The sequence below is a fragment of the Trichosurus vulpecula genome, chromosome 2, assembly GCF_011100635.1.
Source record: "Trichosurus vulpecula isolate mTriVul1 chromosome 2, mTriVul1.pri, whole genome shotgun sequence".
In the NCBI taxonomy this organism is placed as follows: domain Eukaryota; kingdom Metazoa; phylum Chordata; class Mammalia; order Diprotodontia; family Phalangeridae; genus Trichosurus; species Trichosurus vulpecula.
The window spans coordinates 288,412,464-288,438,030 of NC_050574.1; the positions used below are offsets into that span (position 1 = coordinate 288,412,464).

General features: G+C 36.9%; 1 protein-coding gene across 1 annotated transcript in view; it reads right to left on the reverse strand.

The window, feature by feature from the left end:
* The window catches only part of THSD7B (thrombospondin type 1 domain containing 7B), a 1,008,764-nt gene that overhangs the window by 567,771 nt on the left and 415,426 nt on the right, over positions 1-25,567 (reverse strand). The window contains exons 7-9 of the mRNA XM_036746882.1: positions 23,807-23,998; positions 21,000-21,234; positions 7,393-7,508 (exon numbers count right to left, since the gene is read on the reverse strand). Of these exons, the coding sequence (XP_036602777.1) occupies positions 7,393-7,508; positions 21,000-21,234; positions 23,807-23,998 (543 nt within the window). The remainder of the gene's footprint in view (positions 1-7,392; positions 7,509-20,999; positions 21,235-23,806; positions 23,999-25,567) is intronic.

Sequence of the window (25,567 nt, forward strand, 5' to 3'; positions counted from 1 at the left end):
CATTTGACTTTGTGGTCTATCCACTATGTCAGGATGCCTCAATTCATATCTAATTCTCTTCATACAGAATATTAAGAAACTACTTAGAATCTTTGGAACCATTCTAATGCCTAGATCCTGTAGTGAATACTTTTCCTTTTTTTCCCCCTTCCCTCAAGACTTCAAATTTTCCTCAGTGAATGAGGAAGAAATGTTATGGCTTTCACATCTCCTTTTCTCCCTGACTACCTCCTCCTTCTCTCATCTGCCCCTTAATTAACCTGAACTTAGTTAATATGCTAGGGGCCTCTGAAAAGAACTTGAACATGAAGGTAAATGATTTTTGGGTAAGGTAGAAAGCTAGCAAGAGAAGTTTAAAATCAAATCTTCAGTTCTTTAAGTCCCCAGGCTCTCAGGCTGTGAAAAGGATTAGCGAGGCTTGAAAACTTGGAGGTACTTGAGTCTGTGGAGGCTTGAGATGATTTTCATTATAATGCCAAGCATTTAAATATCTAATTGAGTTTCTAGAAATTGGAGTTAATTTTTAAGATTACTCATAGAATATATATATATATATATGTGTGTGTGTGTGTGTGTGTGTGTATACATATATATATATATATATATATATATATATGTATGTATATTTAGGGACAACTTTCCTAGCTCCTGTGTCTGTAAAAGAAGACTTTGGGGAGCAATGGGGAGATATTGACTGCCACAGGTTCAATATACTGAAGCAGTAGTTTAAATCATTCCCCAATGACTTAACAAAGATAATTGACTGCCTTAAGTGTCCAAAGTCACTCTATAACCAGGACTGAGGAAAATCTGACTCAGAGTTAAAAACAAAACAAAAACAAAAAAGACTAGTACATTACCCTAATCTAGTATTATTCTTTCTAAACAAAAATAAAAAAAAACTATTCAACAAATGAATTATAAAACTGATTCCATATTCTCTTCTGAAGGATCAATGGCTCAAAGAAATATTTACTGATATCAATTATCATGTGGCCATCACAAACTTCGTGTCTTCTTCTCTATCAATCAACCAGAAACATTTATTAAATATGCCAGGCACTGTGCTAAGGAGCCTAAACATCCTTACTAAATGGCCTGTCATGCTCTGCCTAAATATCTTCTCTCCAGACTAATCCTATACCCTTCAATTACTTCTTTACATCCCCATCCATTCAATGTCATGAGATCTATTGTCAAGTAAATTTTATTACTATTTTTTAACGTAACATAAATTTCTTCCTTCATCCCTCTCCCTTCCCTCCTCCCTGAGAACTATCTTTACAAAAAGAGTTCTTAATTTGAGGTCCACAAGCCTCCAAAGAGTCCATGGATAGGTGCAGGGAGTCCATGAACTTGTATGGGAAAAATTTAAATCCTTATTTTAATATTATTGGATTCTTCTGTATTCCTATGTATTTAATTTTATTCAGTTAAAATATTATTTTGAGAAAAGCTTCACCAGAAGGCCAGAGGGATCCATTACATGAAAAGGGTTAAAAAAGCCTCTGTCTTTTAACAAAGGATTTTTTTTTAAGAAAAAGAGAACTTCAATAAAATGATAAATATATTGAAAAAAATTCCAGAGAACCTACGCAATACTCCGCACATAAGGATCTCCCATTCTGCAAAGGGACAGGGAAAATATCTCCTTCCATCTCTCCGTTGGGGCCTATCTTACTGTTTATACTATTGCAACATTCATTTTTCGTTGTTTGGTGGCTGTTGTTCTTAGTGATATTGTACTGATTCTGTATATTGTTTTCTTGAAGCTGCTTACTTTACTTTGTAGCAGGTCCACGTCTCCCTTAAAGCACAATTCCATTATATTCATGAACCACATTTTTGGCCATTCTTCATATCACAGGATCTTAAATTTTAGAGCTAGAATCTTAGAAGTCATCTAGTGATCCCCTCTTCTCAACATCTTCATTTTATAAATAAGGAAACAGGTTGAGAAAGGCTAAACATCTTCTTGTCCAAGATACTGTAAGTAGTCAATGGCTGAGTCAGGATTTGAACCCTGGTCAGCTTAACTTCAATTTATTGCTCTTTCCGTGGAACATTGCTGTCTCCCCTGGATACGTACCTTTCTATGTGCTCCAATATAACAATGTCTTTCCCAAAATATGGCTCCCAGAACTGATCTCCACATTCTAGAGCTAGGCTGACCTGGCAAAATACAGTAATACTATAATTTTTTTTTTCTGGACACTAAGTCTTTCTTAATTCAGGCAGGGTTGCATTAGCTTTTCTGGATGCCACGTCATCCTGTTAATGTGGTACTTATTGAACTTTTATTCCTCTAAAATCACAGATCTTTTTTCATGAAACTATTATCTATTCATATAATTTTTTGTGGGAAGGATTGTTGTTACCCTTTGCTTAATTACAATATAAAATTTTACATTTATATCAATTAAATTCATGAATTGATCATTAATTTATGGAGTTATGAAATGAGGCTGGCATGCCTGGTTCTTTAGGTCCTCACTGGGACAAACTACAATGGCAGCAGTAAATGAGGCTTCAATAACATATTTACAAGGCACAGAGGGTGCTGGGGCAAGTGGCACAAAAATATAGAGATAAATGGGGCACTGTATGGGACAGGGTACAGAGGCAGATGCATGGGGACAAGGATGGAGTGATGCAGGAAGGCAGATAGTGTGGGGAATAGGGAGAAGAGGGGGAGAGGCACAGAGAGTAACTCACATAACTCAGCAGCATGGACCCAGATGGAGATGACAAGACTATTCAGGGGGCAGGAGTTTGAGGTCTCATTTTTATTTTTATTTTTTTTGTTTGTTTTTTTTATTTAAATTTATTTATTTAACATATTTGGTTTTCAGCATTGATTTTCACAACAGTTTGAATTACAAATTTTCTCCCCATTTCTACCCTCCCCCTCACTCCAAGATGGCATATATTCTGGTTGCCCTGTTCCCCAGTCAGCCCTCCCCTCTATCACCCCCCTCCCCTCTCATCCCCTTTTCCCTTCCTTTTTTGTAAGGCAAGATAAATTTCTACGCCCCATTGCCTGTGTATCTTATTTTATAGTTGCATGCAAAAACTTTTGTTTTTGTTTTTGAACATCTGTTTTTGAAACTTTGAGTTCCAAAGTCTCTCCCTTCTTCCCTTCCCACCCACCCTCCCTAAGAAGTCGAGCACTTCAACCTAGGCCACGCATGTATCATTATGTATAACCCTTCCACAATACTCATGTTGTGAAAGGCTAACTACATTTTGCTCCTTCCCAACCCATCCCGCTTTATTGAATTTTCTCCCTTGACCCTGTCCCCTTTCCAAAGTGTTTGTTTTGATTACCTCCACCCCCATCTGCCCTCCCCTCCATCATCCCCCGCATTTATTTTTTTTATCTTCCTCCCTCTTCTTTCCTGTGGGGTAAGATACACAACTGAGTATGTATGGTATTTCCTCCTCAGGCCAAATCTGATGAGAGCAAGGTTCACTCATTCCCCCCTCACCTGCCCTCTCCCCTCCTCCCACAGAACTGCTTCCTTTTGCCACCTTTATGCCAGATAATCCACCCCATTCTATCTCTCCCTATCTCCCTCTCTCAGTATGTTGCTCTCTAGTCCCTTAATTTCATTTTATTTCCTTTAGTTATCTTCCCTTCATCTTCAACTCACCCTGTGTCTGCTCTGTCTCTTTCACACACATATATATATATATATATATATATATATATATATATATATATAAAAACACACACATATATATATACATACATACACATGCATACATATACACATAGATACATACATACATACACATTCACATATATATATATATATATATATATACATAAACATATATATATGCATATTCCCTTCAACTACAGTAATACTGAGGTCTCATGAATCATACACATCATCTTTCCATGTAGGAATGTAAACAAAACAGTTCAGCTTTAGTAGGTCCCTTATAATTTCCGTTTCTTGATTATCTTTTCATGCTTCTCTTGATTCTTGTGTTTGAAAGTCAAATTTTCTATTCAGTTCTGGTCTTTTCACTGAGAAGGCTTGAAAGTCCTCTATTTTATTGAAAATCCATATTTTGCCTTGGAACATGATACTCAGTTTTGCTGGGTAGGTGATTCTAGGTTTTAATCCTAGCTCCATTGACCTCCGGAATATCGCATTCCAAGCCCTTCGATCTCTTAATGTAGAAGCTGCCACATCTTGGGTTATTCTGATTGGGTTTCCACAATACTCAAATTGTTTCTTTCTGGCTGCTTGCAGTATTTTCTCCTTGATCTGGGAGCCCTGGAATTTGGCGACAATATTCCTAGGAGATTTCTTTTTGGGATCTATTTGAGGAGGTGATCGATGGATTCTTTCAATTTCTATTTTGCCCTGTGGCTCTAGAATATCAGGGCAGTTCTCCTTGATAATTTCTTGAAAGATGGTATCTAGGCTCTTTTTTTGATCATGGCTTTCAGGTAGTCCAATAATTTTTAAATTATCTCTCCTGGATCTATTTTCCAGGTCAGTGGTTTTTCCAATGAGATATTTCACATTGTCTTCCATTTTTTCATTCCTCTGGTTCTGTTTTATAATATCCTGATTTCTCATAAAGTCACTAGCTTCCACTTGCTCCAATCTAATTTTTAAAGTAGTATTTTCTTCAGTGGTCTTTTGGACCTCCTTCTCCATTTGGCTAATTCTGCCTTTCAAGGAATTCTTCTCCTCATTGGCTTTTTGGAGCTCTTTTGCCATTTGAGTTAGTCTGTTTTTTAAGGTGTTGTTTTCTTCAGTGTATTTTTCAGTATTTTTGGGGGTCTCCTTTAGCAAGTCATTGACTTGTTTTTCATGGTTTTCTCGCATCCTTCTCATTTCTCTTCCCAATTTTTCCTCTACTTCTCTAACTTGCTTTTCCAAATCCTTTTTGAGCTCTTCCATGGCCTGGGACCAGTTCCTGTTTTTCTTGGAGGTTTCTGTTGTAGGCTCTTTGACTTTATTAATTTCTTCTGTCTGTATGTTTTGGTCTTCTTTGGCAGCAAAGAAAGAAAGCAAAGTCTGAGACTGAATCTGGGTGCGTTTTCGCTGCCTGGCCATATTCCCAGCCAACTAACTTGACCCTTGAGTTTTTCAGTGGGGTATGACTGCTTGTAGATTACAGAGTTCTATGTTCCACGTTTGAGGGGGGAGGTGCCAGCTCTGCCGCACCAGCACTGCTCCTTCCCCAAGGACCCCCAACCCGAACTGGGCTTAGATCTTCAGCAGGCTGTGGACCCCTGCTCTGATCCGCCACTTAATTCCTCCCACCAGGTGGGCCTTGAGCCGGAAGTAACAACAGCTGTAGCTGCCCCACCTCCGCTGCCCCTGGGGCTGGAAGCCGAACTGAACTCCTTCCACTCCAGCAGCTTTTCCCACTAACCTTCTCAGCAGTCTTTGGTGTTTGTGGGTTGAGAAGTCTCGTAACTGCTGCAGCTCACTGAATCAGGGTGCTAGGGCCCCCTCCGCCCGGCTTCTGGTCTGGATGGTCCACACCGCTCAGGCTGGGCTTTGCTCCACTCCTTTCCCAGCTTCCAGCTCCGAGCTCCATGTGGAATAGACCTCACCCAGAGACCACCCAGGCTGTCCTGGGCTGGGGCCCTGCTTCCCTCTGCTGTTTTGTGGGTTCTGCCATTCTAGAATTGGTTCAGAGCCATTTTTTATAAGTTTTTGGAGGGTCTCGGTAGGGAGCTCAGACTATTCCCTGCTTACCAGCTGCCATCTTGGCTCCGCCCCCTGAGGTCTCATTTTTATAGGGTTATTGTGGGGTACAGGGTACCTTTTATCCATGCTACCTTACGGTTAGTTCATTAACATATCCAAATCATCTCAAAGTTAGGAGTAAAAATTTTAAGTTAACATATGCACGTCATTTCAAAGTGATCAGCAACATTTGGTATCCTGCTGGTCTTAACTGTGCATGTCTGGAACTTATCTGACATTTGCCTGTCAGAGGACTGAAAGGCCCTAAAAGCAAGGCCTAGATGCCTTCCTCTCATTTAGAACATATTATTAAGATTTGAATTTTGGTTAATATATCATACAGTTTGCAAATCATGTTCCTTTGATCTTTGGGACATTCTGTCATGACTTCCAGGTTCCCCTTTGCAATTGTACTTTCTGCCACTGTAACTTTTTACTGACCACTTATAAACTTTAGACTAGACTAGAAGGAGAGAAAGGTGGCCAGGCAGACCAGAATAATATACAATTTTAACAAAATTCATGTTTATATTTGACCCATTGTTCCGGTCTGTCCAGATTGTGGATTCTGAGTCTGTCATCCAGTGTGTTAATCATTTCTCCTAGCTCTGTGTCTTTGGAATATTTCGTAAATGTAACTTATGCTTTCATACAAGTCAAAGATAAAAATGTTAAATAGCACAGAGACAGGAGCAGATCCTTAAGGTACTCTACTACAAGCTTCCATTCCATTCGGTATGGTTAGTAAATGACCACTGTTTGGGTCGGTTCAGTCAACCAGCATATGTATCTAAAAGTACTATCATCTAGCCACATCTCCCTTTTTCCATAAGGATATTCTGGAAGCTTATGAAATGCTTTGCTGAAATCAAGGTATGAATAATACATCAATTCACAGGACTATTGTGAATATCAAATGAGGGCATTTGTGTGTGTGTATTTCTACACGTACAGAGTGGGTATGTTCCTTGATGACTATCAAGCACTATACTTTGGTATTCTAATAGTTATTTTCCTAATATGCAAAAAGGGATTATGTATGTATATGTGTATGTACACATTATAGATGATATACATGTAATGTGTATTATATAAATTATTATTAATAAACTATTAAATATTAAACAAAAATATTAATTATATGTGTATATAGTATATGTGAATATATATAATTTTGAAAAATAAAAGACTTCCAAAGGAGAACATATATTTGTACCACCTACCCCACAAGGTTGTTCTGAGGAAAGTGATTTACAAACAAATATTAAAGCTCTAAACCAATGTGAGTTATTCTTTACCATTATTAACTAGTTGCATGTCCCTATGCATGTTGCTTCATCCCTCCAGCCTCAATTTCTTTATTTGTCAAATAAGGGGATTGAACAAGATAATCTTTAAATTACATTTTACTTCTAACATTGCCTGATTTCTATGAAATATTATTTCTCTGAATGATAAACACTTACAAATAGTAATTTTGTCTTAATGTCCAATGTGTACTTTTAATGCCCTCACTTTCTCTAACTTTTGTAAAGTAAGTCACAAGGATAACACTGAGATAGGAAAGAATGATGATTGCTCATTACTGAGACTCTTCAATGGAAACACTAGCCATAAGAAAAGCGCTGGAAGGTTAGAATGAGATACATTCAATGTATTTTCTTCTTACCTCGTTGGCATGAAGTGGGACAGTGAGTCCATTCACTGAAAGGTGTCACAACACAATCTCTTTTGCATGGGAGGAGACAAGGACGCACTGTTTCAGGTCGGATAGAATCTGGGCATCTGTGGATATTAAAAGAAAAAATTAATGATTACTAAAGGAAATAGTTAACATAGGATGACTGAATTATCTAGTATAGACAAGTCAAACACACCACCCACAGGAGCATGAGGATGACAACATTCCTGAATACGTCTTGAACAAAATTAAAACAGAATTGAGAAATGTTTAACTAAATAATTAAATTAAATAAATTAAATTAACCAAATAATTAAATTAAAATGCAATAAAACATAAAATTAATATGTATTTTTCTAAGTCAATTAGCAGCCCTTGGGGATCCTTATCTATGGTTTAATATCTTCCATTTCTACTTGAATTTGACATCACTGATCTAGTCCAATGTTTTTGTTTTATAGACAAAGAGACCAAGAACTAAAGAGATTACATGAGTTGGTCTAGGTCATACACATTGGACTCATTGTAAAAGTTAAATTAAAAAATGATTTAAAAACAGAAAGTATCAAAAAAGTCTCTGAGCACTATAATTAAACAACTCAATAAATTCCAAAGTAAATAATTAATAAAGAAACTTAAGAAAAAAATAAAAAGCTTTACCCAAGGATTTTAATGTTAATAACCAATAAAAGCTTGATAAACAAAGATATGCATACTGTACAGTCTTTAAAATATAGGTTTTATTCACATACAAGTATGTGTGTAGAATGGTTATGAGTGAAAAAAAGTGGGAAGAGTATTCAAAAACAAGTGTTCTAGAAAAAAATGAATAGGCATTTGTACAAAAGTGTCTAAAAGAGCAGGTTACTGCATACATTGCTATACAGTATAAAATTTCAGCCTAGTTGTCTCTAGACCAATGGCATTTATTCCCCCTAGGAAAACTCCATCAGGTTGTCTAAGTTTATTAATAGGATTAATAGCTTCCTGTATTGATAAGCTTAGAAACAAAACAGCTGAGGATTACTTGAAAAGTCTGAATTCATTTGAAATGGAAGTTAAAAGTATATATTCTGGACTACTTAAAGAACTGCTAGGTGTTATTTCAGAGAAACCAAGACTAGAGATCACATGGTGGGAAAGTGGATAGTGCCCATGCATTGCCCTTTGTTAAAAATAAACCATAACAACCACATTCATCAGAGTACATTCCAAAATTGAAAGGAAATTCAGAGGTCACATCCTCCAATTTACCTCTAATCAGGAGGCCTTGTCATTTTAATTCAGTTTAATTCAATTTGATTTTAACAGACATTTAACAAATGCCTATTATGTAGTAAGGCACCTTGCTAGGCAATAGGAATAGAAAATCTGAAACAAAATTGTCCTTGTCCTCAAGAAACTTACAGTCTAATAGAGAGAAACAACATATAACCAAAATTAATCAAACAGCTAAAAGAAGCATTTGTTAAAACTGTGCAAGGTACTAGGGATACAAAGAAATCAAGGTATCTGCTCTCAAAGAATTCCCATCTATAGAGGTTGAAAAAAATCACATATATACAAATAAATGCATGGTATTTTGGGGGGGATGGGGCAGAAAAGAATACTAGTAGATGGTAGGAATCAAAAAGTTTGGAAAGTAGTACTTGGGCAGAGCTGTATAGGAAAAATAGGGATTCTAAATGCACCCATTTTCTGAACTTCTCTATTTTTATTAAAGCTATCATCTTTCTAGTACTCAGGTTCAAAATCACGGAGTCATTCTTAACTCCTCATCTTTCCTCCCATCACAATTCAATCAGTTGTCAAGTTGTGTTCACTCTACCTCTACAACACCTCTTGCATCTATTTATATGGCCACCACCCTAGTTCAGGTCGTCATTACCTTTCACCTGAACTGTTATAACAAACTAATTGACATTCCCTGCCTCCAATCTCTTTTCTCTCCAATCCCTTTCCAACTCAGTAGTCAAAGTGATTTTCCTAAAGCACAAGTTTTTCCACATCATGACCTCAATAAATTCCACTAACTCCTCTCTTTAGGGCAGCTAGATGGAGCAGTGGATAGAGTGCCATGCCTAGAGTTAGGAAGACTCATCTCCTGAGTTCAGATCTGGCCCCCGACATGTACTAGCTGTTTGACCTTGGGCAAGTCACGTCACCCTGTTCGTCTCAATTAACTTATCTGTAAAATGACCTGGAGTAGGAAATAGTAAACCATTCCAGTATCATTGCCAAGGAAACCCCAAATGGGCTCATGAAGAGTCAGATATGACTGAGAAAAACTGAAAACTTACAGTATATAGTATTTCCACAATGCGTTTTAAAATAAAATACTGGATCAATGCTTCACCATCTGAAAACACAGAATGACAACAACAACAAGAAGTAACGAGCAAAAGGCCCCAATACACCTATAAAGAGCTGTAATGATGCAAACCTAATTCAGCAACAATAGCATTATCATTGCTCTCCAACAGCATTTACGATCTAAATAATTATGATACTGTCTTGTTAGTATTAATTAAAGGGACATGATGAAATGTAGTATAATGTAATATCCTTCCTAGTACATTGGTTTATAATTTTATTATATCACGAGTGACTCTCCAATTAGACCATAAGCTCTTTGTGAACATAACCCTTATCTTTTATATTTATATCTCTCCACAGTGTCCAGTATAGTAATTCATATACATGATGCACTTAATGACTGCTTATTAACTAGTCATGGTTAATGTTTTCCTTTTGTTATGAAATATAGTTAATGATTTCCCCTTTTGTTATTAACTACAGTTGTAGTTATCACCCCCCCCACCCCGCCACTTTTCTTAAATGACTGCCTACTTAGTAGATCAGTGTAATAAATGTAATGTTGGAGAGACCAGCATCTTCATGAGAATAATAATACCATTTAGTCATCGGAAGTGACAAGTTCCAAGGAAATAAAATTAAGGGTTAGCAGAAGGGCAATGCATAGAGGGGCCTAAGTTGGCTTCACTTTTTTGATTTGTACACTGGAAGTGGTCTGAAAGATATTGTTCAGGAAATGTATGATCGGAAAGGGAAAGGAGCCAGTCATGGTGTGAGAGTGGGGGATGACAGATGGACAATCTAAGCACTGTACTTGTAACCACACAACATGTGGTTACCTAGAAGAAGGCCTCATGTGTATTGAGTAGATGCTTTATGGGAAATGTATAAGGAATGGAAAAGAATCTCATGGCATGAGAAGGCTTAGATAAGTTCTGATCTGTTCCACTGAAATCATTACCCACATTGCTAAGATCATGGGTATAGCCAAAGATAGAAGTATAATATTTAAGCTTTTGAAATTGAAATGCCCTTTGTACTCTATTAAAGAGAGCAGGAAAGACAGAAAACATTCGTTTAATTGTCTGAAGTCTAGTAACAAGTAGACAGGTATTATTTTAACATTTCTCCCTCTTTGTCTAAGTATGCAGCTGAAAATGAGAGCATGGTTTGTATCATACCCACTTCCCCACTTGTAAATGGTATGGTCCCCAAATGCCTCATAATGACAGCAATGGGAGAAGGAGAGTTTTACAGGTATCGAGGTTTTGATAGCTGTCTTCAACATACCTCACCCTGACTTTCCTGTCACTGATAAATTGGCATATAAAAATGAATCCATCACCTTCTATACCAAAATCTGTCATTATTCTTAACTTCTCTGTTAGTGGTATCATGATTTTAAAAATCTCAAAGTAAACTCTAATATTTTCTTCCTACCTTTTTCCTTCTCCCTTTCTCAGTCCTTTCTCCTGCTACTTCCAATAATCTACAACAGGCTATTGTTCCTACCTCCCCAAAGTCTCTCACACCTGCCAGATATGACTTTTTTTTTCCTCAATCCTATCATCCCTACTCTAGTTCAATCAGTAAGTAAAGTGTGCCAAGTGCTGGGGATGCAAATATGAAAAAGAAAGACAGTCCCAGTGCTCCAGAAATTTACAATCCAATGGGGGAAGACAACACATTAAAGGAAGCTGGAAAGGGAAGTTGTGGGGGGAGCACCCAGTGCAAAGACATGATCGAGTCTAGTGAAAAAGAGTGCAGCTGATGAGCAAAGAAGAGATGGCTCACCTCGGATCCCTCTTTAAACTGGGACTTTGGGAGGAATCTTTTTCTTTACTCTCATGTCTCCAAGCCTCCTGACAGAGGGGCAGAAGGCACTGAGGGTACTGCTGAGATATGAGTATCAAGGCTGATGCAGTCTTTCAGTGTGATGAGTATCTGAGAATGAAATGATGGAATATCCTGAAGGCATGATGCAGTCCTGGTCAAAGGAATGCTGCTAGTGGGAAGAGGTCTGATCATGTCAATTGTCTTCAGGAGCATTATTAGCTCTCCACAATATGCATCTCCATGCCTTTCTACCTTGATCTTATTCCTCTTTCTTTCATATGCTCTGGACAATCTAGAGTCAATTCATCCCTGCCCAAATAGATTTCCCTTATTTCTAGGACTTTCATCATGTCATTTCCTGTGCTTAAAATGCCCCTTTTCTCTCTAGCAACTTCAAACAACTGAAATTCTACCAATTATTCAAGGCTCAGGTGAAATACTTTCAGCCCTAGCCATGTTTTTACTTTTCACTTGGCCATCTTTTTTTGCTAGCCACCCTGTGGCAAATTCCAGACCAAAGCTACCCCATAATCTTTTCTGCTTGGAACTCCTGTCCTAGTCCCCACATTCCTTCGACTAGTGAATGCCCCAGGCAGTCCACCATATCTAACCTTCCCCAGCTCTGATTCACATGATTCACACAGCCTCTTCTTGCCTGCCACTGCTACTGAAAAGGGTATGTCACATCACTCTGTTCCACAATGGATGTCCTCATCATTCCAATGTCTTTATACACAATAATACTCATCCCTTGAAACTATTTAGCTATATATGCTGCCTCTCTCAATTAGAATATAACTTGACTGGGGGCGGGGGCTCTTTTAGATTTTATATTCACATCACCAGTATTTAGTACAGTACTTAGCACAAAGTATGTGTTTAATGCTTCTTTTCCCCCATTCATTCAACCATTCCATGAAACTTTAACCCCTCAGCCTGAAGTTATTTCCTACTCCTTTTATTTTCCCTAATATTTTTGAGAATACCTCCCTCATACACCCCACAGTTTAACATATATTTTTCATGTATTTATTTACATTTCATATCATCCCTTTCCATTTTGAGCTCTGTGAGAGGTGGAGCCAAGCCTTTTTCATCTTCGTGCCCTCACTACTCCTGAACACAATGTTCTGCTCATAGTAGGCAATTAATAAATATATTTTGAATTAATGATCAGTTACACAAAAAAATTGAAGGGATGGAAATTAAGGTGTAAACTTTTTCAATAGAAGAACCTATGCCTTCTTTAACTTGTATGTTAAAAGAGATTGGCATCGTACACAATAAATGTCCCATTTTGATGATGTCAGACCATCCAACTATATAAAATGCTCTTTCAGTATCTCAAGTCTCATCCTTATACTACTAGACAGAATGTTTCTTGATTCTGGTCCTAAACTAACTCAAAGGTAAATTGAAAGATCTTTCTCTTAGGTGAAATGAAGAAACTTGGAGTGTAAACAGACACTATTCAATATATTATGGATGTGCCTTAGTTACAAAGAAAATAACAACTAATTAATCCCTTTCTACAGTCTCCCCATCAAATAAATGAACAGAAGTAGGAGAATGTGATCAAATGTTTCTCAGAAAATCAAAAGTTCTGTGCATTTTCACATCCATGCTTTTGTTTAGATTATTCCTTGAACCTAAACTATTCTTTACTTTCATCTCTACCTACATAGAAACCACTCCATCTATGTTCCCACATTGACCAAAAAGCATTGTAGGACCATTTTAATGCATAATGATTTCTATGAATTTACAGCAAGAGACTGTATGATATAGTAGCTAGAAGATTACACTTGGAATTCACACCAAGATCCAAGGGCCACCTCTGGCATATACCAACTGCTCAACTGTAGGCAAGATCCTCTCACTGCTATCAGTATAACTTCTAAGACCATAAGTTACAAAGATTAGCTTGAGGAAAAGATTTTCCTCCCTGAGAACTCTATTCTGATGAAATCATAGGTTCACACTTCCCATTCTCCTCTCTTCCCCAGAAAGAAAAATTATTTATAGAATCTTTATGCATATTACGCAGGTGGTATTTAATCATACACGGCATTGTTATTTCTCTTATATTATCATGATCATCTTGTGTTAACTTTCATGTGTGTAGATCTTATTTCCCCAACTAGACTCTTAGTCCCTTGGAAAACAAACTGGCTCTTTGGAACAGCTACTGGGGAAATAAAAAGTCCCTGAAAGCTATGGTTCTTAACATTGGGTCCATGACCTTTAATTTTTTTGTAATTGTATTGCAGTTTAATGGGTTTCCTTTATAACCACACACATTTTTTTATGTATTTAAAAAAATTGTTCTGAGGTGTCCATAGACTTTACCAGAATGAGAAAGGGTCCATCTCATACACACACACACACACACACACTATAAAAAGATCTGCCTTCAAGTCAGTCAAAAAATATTTATTAAGCACCTACTATGTACCAGGTACTGTGCTAAGATTCAGAGAGACAATAAGAAGCAAAAGAAAGTCTCTGCCCTTTAGAAGAGACAACAAGCAAGCAACCATGTACAAAGAAGCTATATGTGGGATAAACAAGAAATAATTACTAGTAGAAAGGCACCAGAGTTAAGAAGGGTCAAGAAATTCTTCCTGTAGAAAATAAGAATTTAGTTGGATAGAGATGAGGAGGGAGAAAATCGGGGGCGGGGGGGAGGGCATAGGGGACAGCAAGCAAAAATGCCCAGAGCCAAGGGATGAAGTATCTTATTCATGAAACAGCAAGGAAAACAGTGACACTGGATCAAAGAGTACATGGTGGGGAATAAAGTATAAGAAGAGTAGAAAGGTAGGAGGGGCTGGGTTATGTAGGGATCTGAACACAAAGCAAAAGATTTTATATTTGATCATGTAAGTAATAGGGAGCCAATGGAATTTACTGAATGGGATTGGTGGGGAGGGGAAGAGAACTGCATGCTCAGGTTAGGAAATCACTTTGACAGCTGAATGAAGGATAAATTGAAGTGAGGGGAGACTTGAGGCACCAGAAGGCTATTTTAATAATCCAGGCATGAGATGATGAGGGTCTGCACCAGCCTGTGACAGTATCAGAGAAGAGAAGGGGGAGCATTTGAGAGAAGTTGCAAAGGTGAATTCAACAGGCCTTGGCAACCGATTTCGTATAGGGGGTAAGAGACAGTAAGGAGTTGAGTATGGCACTTGGGTTGAGAGCCTCAGGGATTGGGAGGATGATGTTACCCTCAGTAACAGGAACTTATGAAGGAGAGAAGGTTTAATGAGAAATATAAAGAATTATGTTTTAGACATATTGCATTAAGATGTGTACTGTATATCCTATTTGAGATGCCAGGAAATCAGTTGGAGACCGGAGGTTGTAGGTCAGCAGAGAGATCATGGCAAGATACGTAAACTTGACAATCATCATCATGGAGAGATTGTAAACAAAGCCATGAGATCTGATGTGATCACCAAGTGAAGTAGTATAGAGGGAAAAGAGAAGAGGACCTTGAACAAAACTCTTTGGGACATCTACAATTAAAGGGTGGCATCTGGAGGAGGAATTAGCAAAGAAGACCAAAAAAGAGCACTCAAATGGGTAGGTAGGAGAAATATCAAGAGAGGTGTCCCAAAAACCTGGAGAAGAGAGTATCAAGGACAAGAGGGTAATCAACAGTGCTAAAGGCTTCAAAGATGTTGAAAAGGATGAAGATTGAGAAAAGGCCATTGGATGTGGCAGTTATGAGATCGTTAGTAATTTTGCAGAGACTGGTAGAGTGCCTAGGACATATCCAGTATTTAATATATTTTGAATGAAGAGAGATGAATATATGAGTAGTGCTGAGCATAACTGAAGCCTGAAAACAAAGATCTTTATGGGAATGGTTATGCAATTTTATCAGCACCTTCAAAATTATTTTGACTATTCAGTGCACAGAAAAAATATAATAATTCAATCCTATACTTTTTGTTAATAAATCTATTTGCAACCCTTGACTCTTGTTACCATTGCATACTGTACATTTTAATGCACACCAGGGCTCAGGATTAGTGGCCCACTAAGTAGATGAAAATCATTTCATTCTAATAAATCTTACTTCTACAGTGGCACTGGAAATATCTACATCCATATCCCCTTATTGGACATGTGATTTAATTCTTTTTGATTGCTGTGCTGAACAAGTCAACTAAATGTCATAAAACTTGCCATTTTAAAGTTAATAACTATAAAATTTGCAAAATACTTTTACATATATTATCTTATCTGAGCCTTACAACAACCCTTTATTTTAAGTGTTATCATCATTTTACTTATAAGAAGAATGGGGGTATCTTTCCTAGGGTCATACACTAAGGAAGTGTCAGAGGCAGAATTTGAACCCAAGTTTTTCTGCCTCCAAGTGCAGTACTATATTCACTATCATGCACTGTTTCTCCCAGTTCGGTAACTATAATAGAGGTTCAGACAGGAAATAGTTTATTTCTATGGAAAGTGTATTCATCATCATATGCCAGACAGCTTTAACCTACCAGCTTTTAAAAAACACTTAAGTATATCACTTTGATTGCTATTTATTTCTGTATTTCAAAAAAGACTATTTGTTTTGTGTTAAATGCAAAAAAAAATGCATTATCAGAAACTGTGGCAAAAACTGAGGTTTTATATTTTAGATTTTTTTAAACTGCTTTTTGTGGGGGGGAGGAAAGACTATTGAACAGTGAAACAGCAATGACAAATAAAAACAACCCAAACAAACAAAAACCTCAAAATATCCCAGCAAGATCTCCCTTTTGGTTCAGCGGGGCCCTATCCAGTTTCCATTTTCTGATATGATCAGTTCCATTACTCATACAATACTAACATTCCCACCTATGCAATTAAATTGAAATACCAAAATACCAACACAAGGAAACAAGACCATGGGAATCAGTGAAACTTGTCATTATGTTTTGAGACAACAGAAATATTTTTAGCTCATCTCTTCCATTGAGACTTAGTTTCCACTTTTATTCTAACCTGTAAGCTTCCCTTCTGTCACAATATTTCCTTCAATTCCCTCTATTCCCTCTGTGTTTCTCCTCATTCTATACAAGTGGAGGGAGGGAGGGCCCTTTCCCCACTGCCAAGCCTCTGAGAGACAGTAATAAACTTGCTATTTTGAAAATGGTCCTACAAATGTTACGTACTATAACTGATAATTGTACAGTGTATCACTGGACACCAGACATTATTATTTTCTTAGCTCAATTAATCTCATTAACCTCAAGAATTTTAATTAACTTTACTGAAGTCAACACTGTCCGCTTATATTTAGCAGGATTGTTTGGAGACATACAATAAGAATTAAAACTAGGTTGTTAAATCTCCAGCCTCATTAACAGTGCAAAAAGTAATTAGCAATGTCTTGAATTTTTGGTGAGGGTGGATTTGAGGGAAAACATCTGCACAATTCATTTTCCTGTGTTAGACACTAAATTAGAAAAGGAGGTTATACATAGTAATAATACATTTTAACCTTATTTATACTAATAATCTAATAATAATAAGGATTCAAATTGTGATTTCACAGCTGTATGGAACTCCTAGGTGAGGAATTCCCTCTACCAATACAGGTCACACCTACTCTACAATTTGGGGTCTTTAAAAACTGACTATAATACTGGGAAGTTAAGTGACTTGCCAGGGGTCACATGATCAGTATATTTCAGAGACAGGACTTGAACCCAGGTCTTTTATGGCTTTTAAACTGGCATTCTTGTTTACTTGTTCCAACCTGCCTCTTAGTTTAAACTGAATACATATTAATTTGTGAATGTTTTTAAAGTGTGTGAGACAAATTTTAGTGCCACAAATTCAGGAAAGTCATAAAAATATTGGTGTGGAAATACTTGTTCATATAACTTTGAACTTAAAATTGAAAACTTAAATTACAAAAAAATGGATAGAAAAGTACCAGGCAGTCCATTTGTGTGTGTATGTGTGATTCACTTTTCTTCTTCAAATACATCTTTTGAAACCATAAGGATAATTTAACCTGTGGGCGTAAGCATCACTCTTAACATAGCTTCGTAAAGAAAATAACTAAGAGATTATATTCAAATCAAATTGTATTTTTCCCTATAGTTTATTGGCAGTGAAACATTTTATATAAGTAAAAAAGATCAGACATCAGTAATGCTAAATTTCTCTGTCACTATGAAGAATTACAGTTTGAAGCATTTTATTATGGCATACTCCTACACCAAGTCTTTTTTATTTTATCTGTACATTATATTTATGCTTCATGAATGCTTTTTTTTTTCCTTAGCAACTGAAAAATTAGGTCATAATGATGAACATTATCAAAGCTGCAGTTCCTCCCTTACGAAAAGTAGTACATATATTTGCAGACTGCTTTTTATGAATCCTTGTAATGTTTTACCAGAGCTCCATGTATTCAATTATCATCTATACATACATAATACTATAATTTACTTTTCTGCCCTTCAGCTTACCTGCCAAAGTAGGCTGAATGTGGATCTTAGGATCATACAGTTAGAGACAAAAGGGATTGTAGCAGCAAATGAGTTCAATCTTATTTTTCAGAAAAGCAAACTGAGGGACAAAGGGGTTAAATGACTTGCTCAGGGACACATCTTCTAAGTGAAATTTAAACCCAAATCCAAGACTCTATCTACTACTTCACATTACCTCTCCAATATATATCTAATCAAATTAAGTAAATAAAATAGATTGCTATTCTACCTTGTCATTCCTCTATAACCTAGGTCTTTTGATGAGGACGGGGGAAGGAGTTCACAGTAAGCTCTCCTCCCCCAGCTGACTTGAAGAGCAATGTTGACCCTGACAAGGGGGCTTCTTGTTGCAGGAAGGAAAGAAATAATGGAGAATGAACTTCAGTCAACCCAATCACAACATTTATCTTTTGAGGGGCTTTGACAGCAGGCAAGGATAACTCCTTTTAGAGAACCCAGATAGGATTCTAACACTAAAGGTTTAGAGTTTTAAATTGATGGTTGTAACTGATAAGAATGAAGAGATAACCTCTATGGAGCTTGAGAAATATGAGACTACCAATAGAATCAGGGAAAGGAAATACACTGCAGATGGACTTCCAGCCATATACCAACCTATGCAGAGTTTGGGGGAGAGAGGCAGTCAGGCATCCTGAGGTTCCAGAATGCATCAGTGCAATTCTAAAAATCATTCAGTACTTGAATGAAAATCCTTTCTTCTATTGATATTTGGGAAGTGAGGCAAGAACTGAAATTACACAGTTTGGATCGCCTACTATTAGATTGAGTGTGATGAGGACCAAAGAAAGGCCCACAGATTGATATTCATATGGTGGACTGGGATTTGATATTAAGATGATTATGCTTATTACCATATTGATCATTCACTTTATAAAACAAATAATGTGTAGAAGCAATGGTCTTGGAGTCAGGAAGGCCTATGTTCCAGGCCTGCCTCTAATGCATACTAGTTGTATGAGCATGGACACATTGATTGACCTCTCCGTTCCCCAGAAAACTCTCTGAGGCTAAAAGTTTCAAACTAGTTGCTGATTTGTTGTGATAGGGTCTATTATTCCACTAGGAATTATCTAATGGCATTGAAATCCTAGATTTTAACCCTACCTACTCCGTAAAACACAAACAAAAATGTCGCTGAATAGCTATTTCTGACTGAGCAGACTATATGTCTGAGAGTACTGAACCATAGGGACAAGTACCTGCATGAGCTGTCCTTTGAAGAGATTTCATTGAACACTTCTCCAAAACAAGTCTTTAATTTTGTTGGTTTGTCCTTTCAGTATATTTATTTTGTATTCCTAGTTCTCAGGGTCTGACCAAAATAGAAGATTTTTTCCTATTTCATGTCAGTCTGAATAAAGAAATATAGATCCATGATATCTGCAGTGGACTGATGTCACCTTTATCTAGGCTCCTGCTTAGAATGGCATGCAGTCTGTCACTGGCTCACCCTCAAAAAGAGGTGACAGGGTGTGGTAGAGAGGGCACTGGAATTGGTGCCCTAAAGACCTGGGTTCAAATCCCACCTTAAATACCCTGCTAACTGTGTGACCCTAGACTTGCCATTTGCTTCAGTTGTCCAACTGTGAGAATTAATTCTTGAACATACATCTAATATTTAATTTTACTCTGTAAGTACTTTTATTCTCTAACCATATTCTGTATTCTATGTAACAAAACTAAATCTCTTCTCTGATTGTGAATGAAGATGCTCAATGAGTTCAAAGGTTTAGTCTCCCACTCTCTGAAGTTAGATACCAAAGGCTTAAACTTTCCTACAATCACTGTTAGGTAAAGAAAAACTGTTTACGATGCTTTCATAAAACATTATCTCGGCATTTCCCACAAGGTTTGTGTGCTATCCTTAAGAAGCTGGACTAAATGACCTTGTCTCATCTTTTAGAAATTAAAAAAGTGGTCTTACTTAATTCCCCAGTCACCAATGAGTCTACGTATCTAGGTCTGTTTCAGTGACCTCAGGATGCAGCTGGCCATAAAATTTACAAAAGCCTTTCTTAGAGAGAGAAAGCGGTGGTCTTCATCCCATGTGTATACTATGCCCACTTTCTTTAATGTAACCAGTCATGATCCCATACCCTTGTGAAGCTGGCTAATTATGGGTTTTGTTCAGTTCTTTGTTCTAGGCTTATAAAAATGCATTGCATATTAAATTGGGGGTCTTTGGCCAGAGACAGTGGCATTGACCCATAATTTTTAACAAGTTTGGCACCCTATTGATAAACTTATCTTGCCTGAAGAATTGCCTCAGTTTACCTTTTTGTCAAATTTCACATGCAACACCATCTGTTCAATGAGGAGGTTAAGATTCTATGGTCTCTGCATTTGCTTCCAGCTCTCAACATAATATCCTATGAGCTTTTCCTCAAGGGTAAGATTTATCCTATGTCCCTTGAGAATCAGGGCAACTTCCATACCTTGAAGAGAGGCACCCAGCAAAATGGAAGCTTCTTGAGAACAGAGATTGTTCTGGTTTTCCATTTATATTCTCAAAGAGTGATTTAGACAGTAACATGTAAGTTTTAGGTAACAATAAATATTTGCTAAGGGCTTGTTGCATCAAAGATATGGCATTCCTATTTCAAATATCAGCCTTTACCTTCAAGAAATTATATCATTTAAAAGATAACTGAACCTCGAGATATCAAAGAGATACTCAACAGTCATAAAGGATCCTGATGAACTTGACCACGTTATTAAATTGTCAAATTACAGTCATCACTTTTAGGATAACTTTGATAAGTTACAATTTATTGCTATACTCAAATTTCCTGATGAATGTTAAAGAGTAAATAAAATATTATGTTAGCAAAACATTTAGAAATTTAATGAATGACTATTGATATTAATATTCAAACATATAACATAGGCTAGAAGAAACCAATGTATTAATGATACCTTTTAATCATGGCCTGCCCCAGGTGACTTTTCATACAGAAAACCTTGCGAGTCTGAATGCCCACCCCACAGGTAGCTTCTCCACTCCAGGTACTGGTTGCATTAAGGGCTGTTACCAGAGCATCTTCAGAGCAGGAACCCCAAGGCGATGTCTCCCAATAGAAATATGTGCAAGAATGATCGTTGCACAAACGATATTCTTGTAGGGCCTGAAGAGGAGGACATGGTTTTCCACCTGCATAACACAAAAGGAAGAAAGGATAATTGAACTCTCATGTAGATTTTTTTAATCTGTGGGGGGAGGGTAAGCTTAGGAATACAGTCCTGTTGGGTAAAGCAAGGACAGGTTCTCTGAATTTGTGCCACATAAGTCACTTTAAGGCAATGTTTCTTTTCTTACTAGAAACACATTGATAAAAACGAGGTTTGTGTCTCTACTAGAAGCTAGTAGGATTATAAATTTAGGGCTGCAAGGGATGTTAGCAGTTATGTTGTCATTCCTCAGTTTTTTAGACAAAAAAAAACTGGACTAGTTAAGTAAAGTGGCTTATGGAAAGGTCACAGGTCACAGGCAGAGCTGAAATTCAAGCCTAAATCTTCTTATTCCAAATCTAACACTCTGGGTACAAAATGGCACAGTAGCTTTGGGGGCCTAGAGTTAGGAAGACGTGAGTTTATATCTGACCTCAGAAACTTACTAGCTATGTGACCCTCAGCAAAGCATTTTAACCTCTAAGTTTCTTCATCTACACATAATAATAGCACTTACCTTCCAGGGTTGTTATGAGGATCAAATGAGATAATATTTATAAAATGCCTATCAAATAGTAGGCCTTTAATAAATGTTTATTCTCTCTGATTCCTTCTTATGGTACCATACTGTTTTACTCATAGGATCAATTGAATGCATAAATAATCAATCATGATGGGATAAACACAAGGGATATGCTACAAGGTAATGATGGGAAAAGCTTTTTACTTGAATTCGAAGGACTTGGGCTCATTGTCTAGCTCTGGCACTTGTGTGACTGTGGGCAAGTTCACCTAACCAAGTTCGTAAAGCCTGTTTTCTAATCTGTAAAATGATAACAAAAGAACTAGATGTCATCAAGATCCCTTCCAGCTGGGATTCTTTGATCTTAAGAACCTTTAACATAACTCCCCAGTATACATGGAAAGTGATTAAAGATAATAATAGAGGTCACTGAAATTACAAAAAAAAAATAGAATATGGCCAAATAAAATTAAATGAATTTAAGGAATCAATTGTTTCCCTTCCTCAAAGAAAAAGATAAAAGGAAAAAAAAATCTCTTTGCCCAGAAATTTTAAAGTGCCCCAGGTCCACCTGAGTCTTAAAACAGCAATTTCAAAGTCCAAAAGTATCTGCTAGAAATTTGCCTTCAAGGGCCCAGTTTTCAACCACAAAATAATACCTGACAATGCACTATCCACTGGCAAGGAGACCAGACAGATGTGCATTCTTATACTCCTGGGTGAGTCAGACAATCCAATTTCATTACTGGCTTTTCTTTTGCTTTTTTGTATCCATGTAAAAAGTGGTATTTATCTAAAAGTATTGATCTTCTCCTCTTATTACGCACTATAATGTTTTATTCAGTGGACTGAAAGCTCAGGAAGATTTGTGACCTTGGCTTGTTATTCTTGTTTTTTTTCTCCCATTAAATACTACAACTTTTTCCCCCTCCAGAAATACAAAACACAAGTACAAGGAGGAAACAAATGTACTTTAAGAACACTCAATCTTCATTTATCCTGACCCCAGAACTATTTCTCAGGATCAAAGAACAGATCCCTGTTTAAAAAGGAGTTTCTCACAGCAAGTGGTCAAACTGCCCTGCTGTTTCCAACTAAGCCATGGGCAGGGATGGCAGAGAAGCACATGAAAGCAGGAAGTAGAATTTATCTGGGGATGATGTCCATGGCTATAAATAATAGGAACATCAGGTCCTGGGCAGGAAGAAGTCCCTCAAGCCCTATATCAGATTGAACTTGTGTGAAGGACACATTGTGCTCCTTTCATTTGTTAGACCAATGGTATTTCACATATTTCTGCATCGTAACTTTTTCAACATCATTTTCATAGCCATCTATCTAATTTTTTCCTCACAACACACCTTTAAAATAAATAACTGGGATAAAAAATGTTCAACACTATTTTACAGATAACAAAACTGAGGCCTGAGGATTAATTAATGTATCCCAGGTAACATGGCCTATGAGCATATCACAATTACATTAAAATATTTCACCTCTTGGGCACAGTGGCTAACATTTATCTCCCCTAGAAAGAAAATACAATTAAAAGTAACTGACATTTATATAGCACTTTACATTTTGCAAAGTACTTAACATGTCATGTGATCCTCATAGCAAACTTACATCACCCCCATTTTACAGATGAGTAAAGTGATGCAACTCAAGGCAAGTGAGCACTTTCGATCAAATAGTTAGCAAGTGCCTGGGGCATGATGCCAATGGAGGCCTTGCTAAATTTCAGCTCCACAGTAGTATTCTTCCCCATGGATGTCCCAGTTAAAACAGGTGGCACTCCTTTAAGAGCTATGGCTAGATACGTATCAATTAAACCTGTGAATAAATTTGCACCTTATTGATGATTTTCTATATTCCTTCTTACTCAGACTAAAATACAAAAACAAAACACCACTGTATTAAGATATAGTACTAATTTTTTATTGTAGTTTCAACGGCATATATGGTTCAACCAATTTTTTTTCCTTTTTAAATGAACACTTAATCCTCTTTTGAAATTCCTACCATTACTCACCATCTCCTGCCAGTGCCAGTATAGTTCTGGTCCTTGTCTGCTTCCCCTCTGTGTTTTTATTAGAGCAGGACTGGGAACAGGCTGACCACTCTGCCCACTCACTAACCACACAGTCCATTCGGCAGGGTATTTCACAAGCCATCCGTTCTGGAGGAGGAGGCGCCAGACAGAGATTGCCTGATACTTCTTCTCCTGCAAACAACCAGACCAAGAAAAGTCACTTAAGGGACAATCTCAGATAAGGTCATAGATAAGGGGTGTTTCTTCCTGAAGTCTGCCCTTTTCAATTTAAACAATATTTATTCCTTAATACCAAAGCCTGTTAGAGGCAAGAACTAATATCTTCAGCACTCTTCAAGCTCTTGGGTTTTGAAAATGTAACCTGAAATAGTTTAATATTTAGTAACCCACAGAAAACAGTACAATCTTCATTGCTCTTGCTTTTCAGAGGCAAAGCTAATTTCTTCCCAGAATATTTTGGGTGTGGCATAGTAAGTGATGGACAAATCCTGTCCGGGATGGGCTATTACATCTCTACCATATATTTCCCAGAAGAACAAGAAACCATGGTTGGTCACTGATCTGAAAAGCACAATTTCTGCTGATCCTGCGTTTCTGACTCCAATTATAAAATTTCCACAGACATTTCCCTGCAGAGAATTTCTTTCAAATTGTGGCCACCCTTAACAAGATTCTCACAAAGGTCGATGCTTATATCATGCTTTTTATTTTTATTTTCTGAATTTGCAACAACATGAAAATATGGAAATGAAACTATGATTAAAGTTATATAGCATTCCAAATGAACTTGTAAAAATCATACTAATGTACTGATGAACTTTCTGCTTCAGCTTTAAATTAGTCAGTACCCTGTGTGTACTACCAACACCACAACCACTGGTTATTCATACTAAGGTATGGGGGAAATGTATTCAAAATAATGAGGAAAAGCATCAGATTACTCTATCAGTCCAGTGATACAATGCAAAATATTAATTTCACAAATCCAGTGATATCCCATCATTTTCTGAGGTCCTTCAGTGACAATATGATACTTGTGGAAATTTGAAATCCACATATCATTTTAAGGGTAATTGAAACTAGTATTGAGTATATTTTCTAAACCACTATGAGAGAAAGATAACAAGACTGATCTATTAGGGGTTCTCAGCCAGGTGTCCATAAACTTAAAAAAATTGATAGCTATATTTCAATATACTTAAATAAAAATTTTAATTTTATGCATTTAATTTATTAAAAAGTCAAACTCACAGATATAAAGATAAATGGATGGATAGATAGACACATAGATAGACAGATAGATAATGGTTGGATGAACAGATTGATTAGGGGTTCTTAACTTTGGGTCTATTAACTTTTTAAAAATTTGATAATTATATTTTAATATAATTGGTTTTCTTTGGAATCCCCTCTATATTATTTTATTCACTTTAAAACATTGTCCTGAAAAAGGATCCATAGGCTTCACCAGACTGCCTTTACACACACAAAAAAGTTAAGAATCTCTATTTAGAGAGACAAATAAAAGATAGATAGTAAATGAGGATGGATAGGCGATAGATGATAAATAAGTTGATGATAAATGCTGATTGTTATAAAGATAGACAGATAGACAGATGATAGATATACAAACACCTTCTTGTGAAAAACTGGATCATGATGTCACCTATCGGAATGCAAGAACTATATTCCATGTGATTCATTAATAGGTTGAGATCAAATCCACCCCCTTTTAGATAA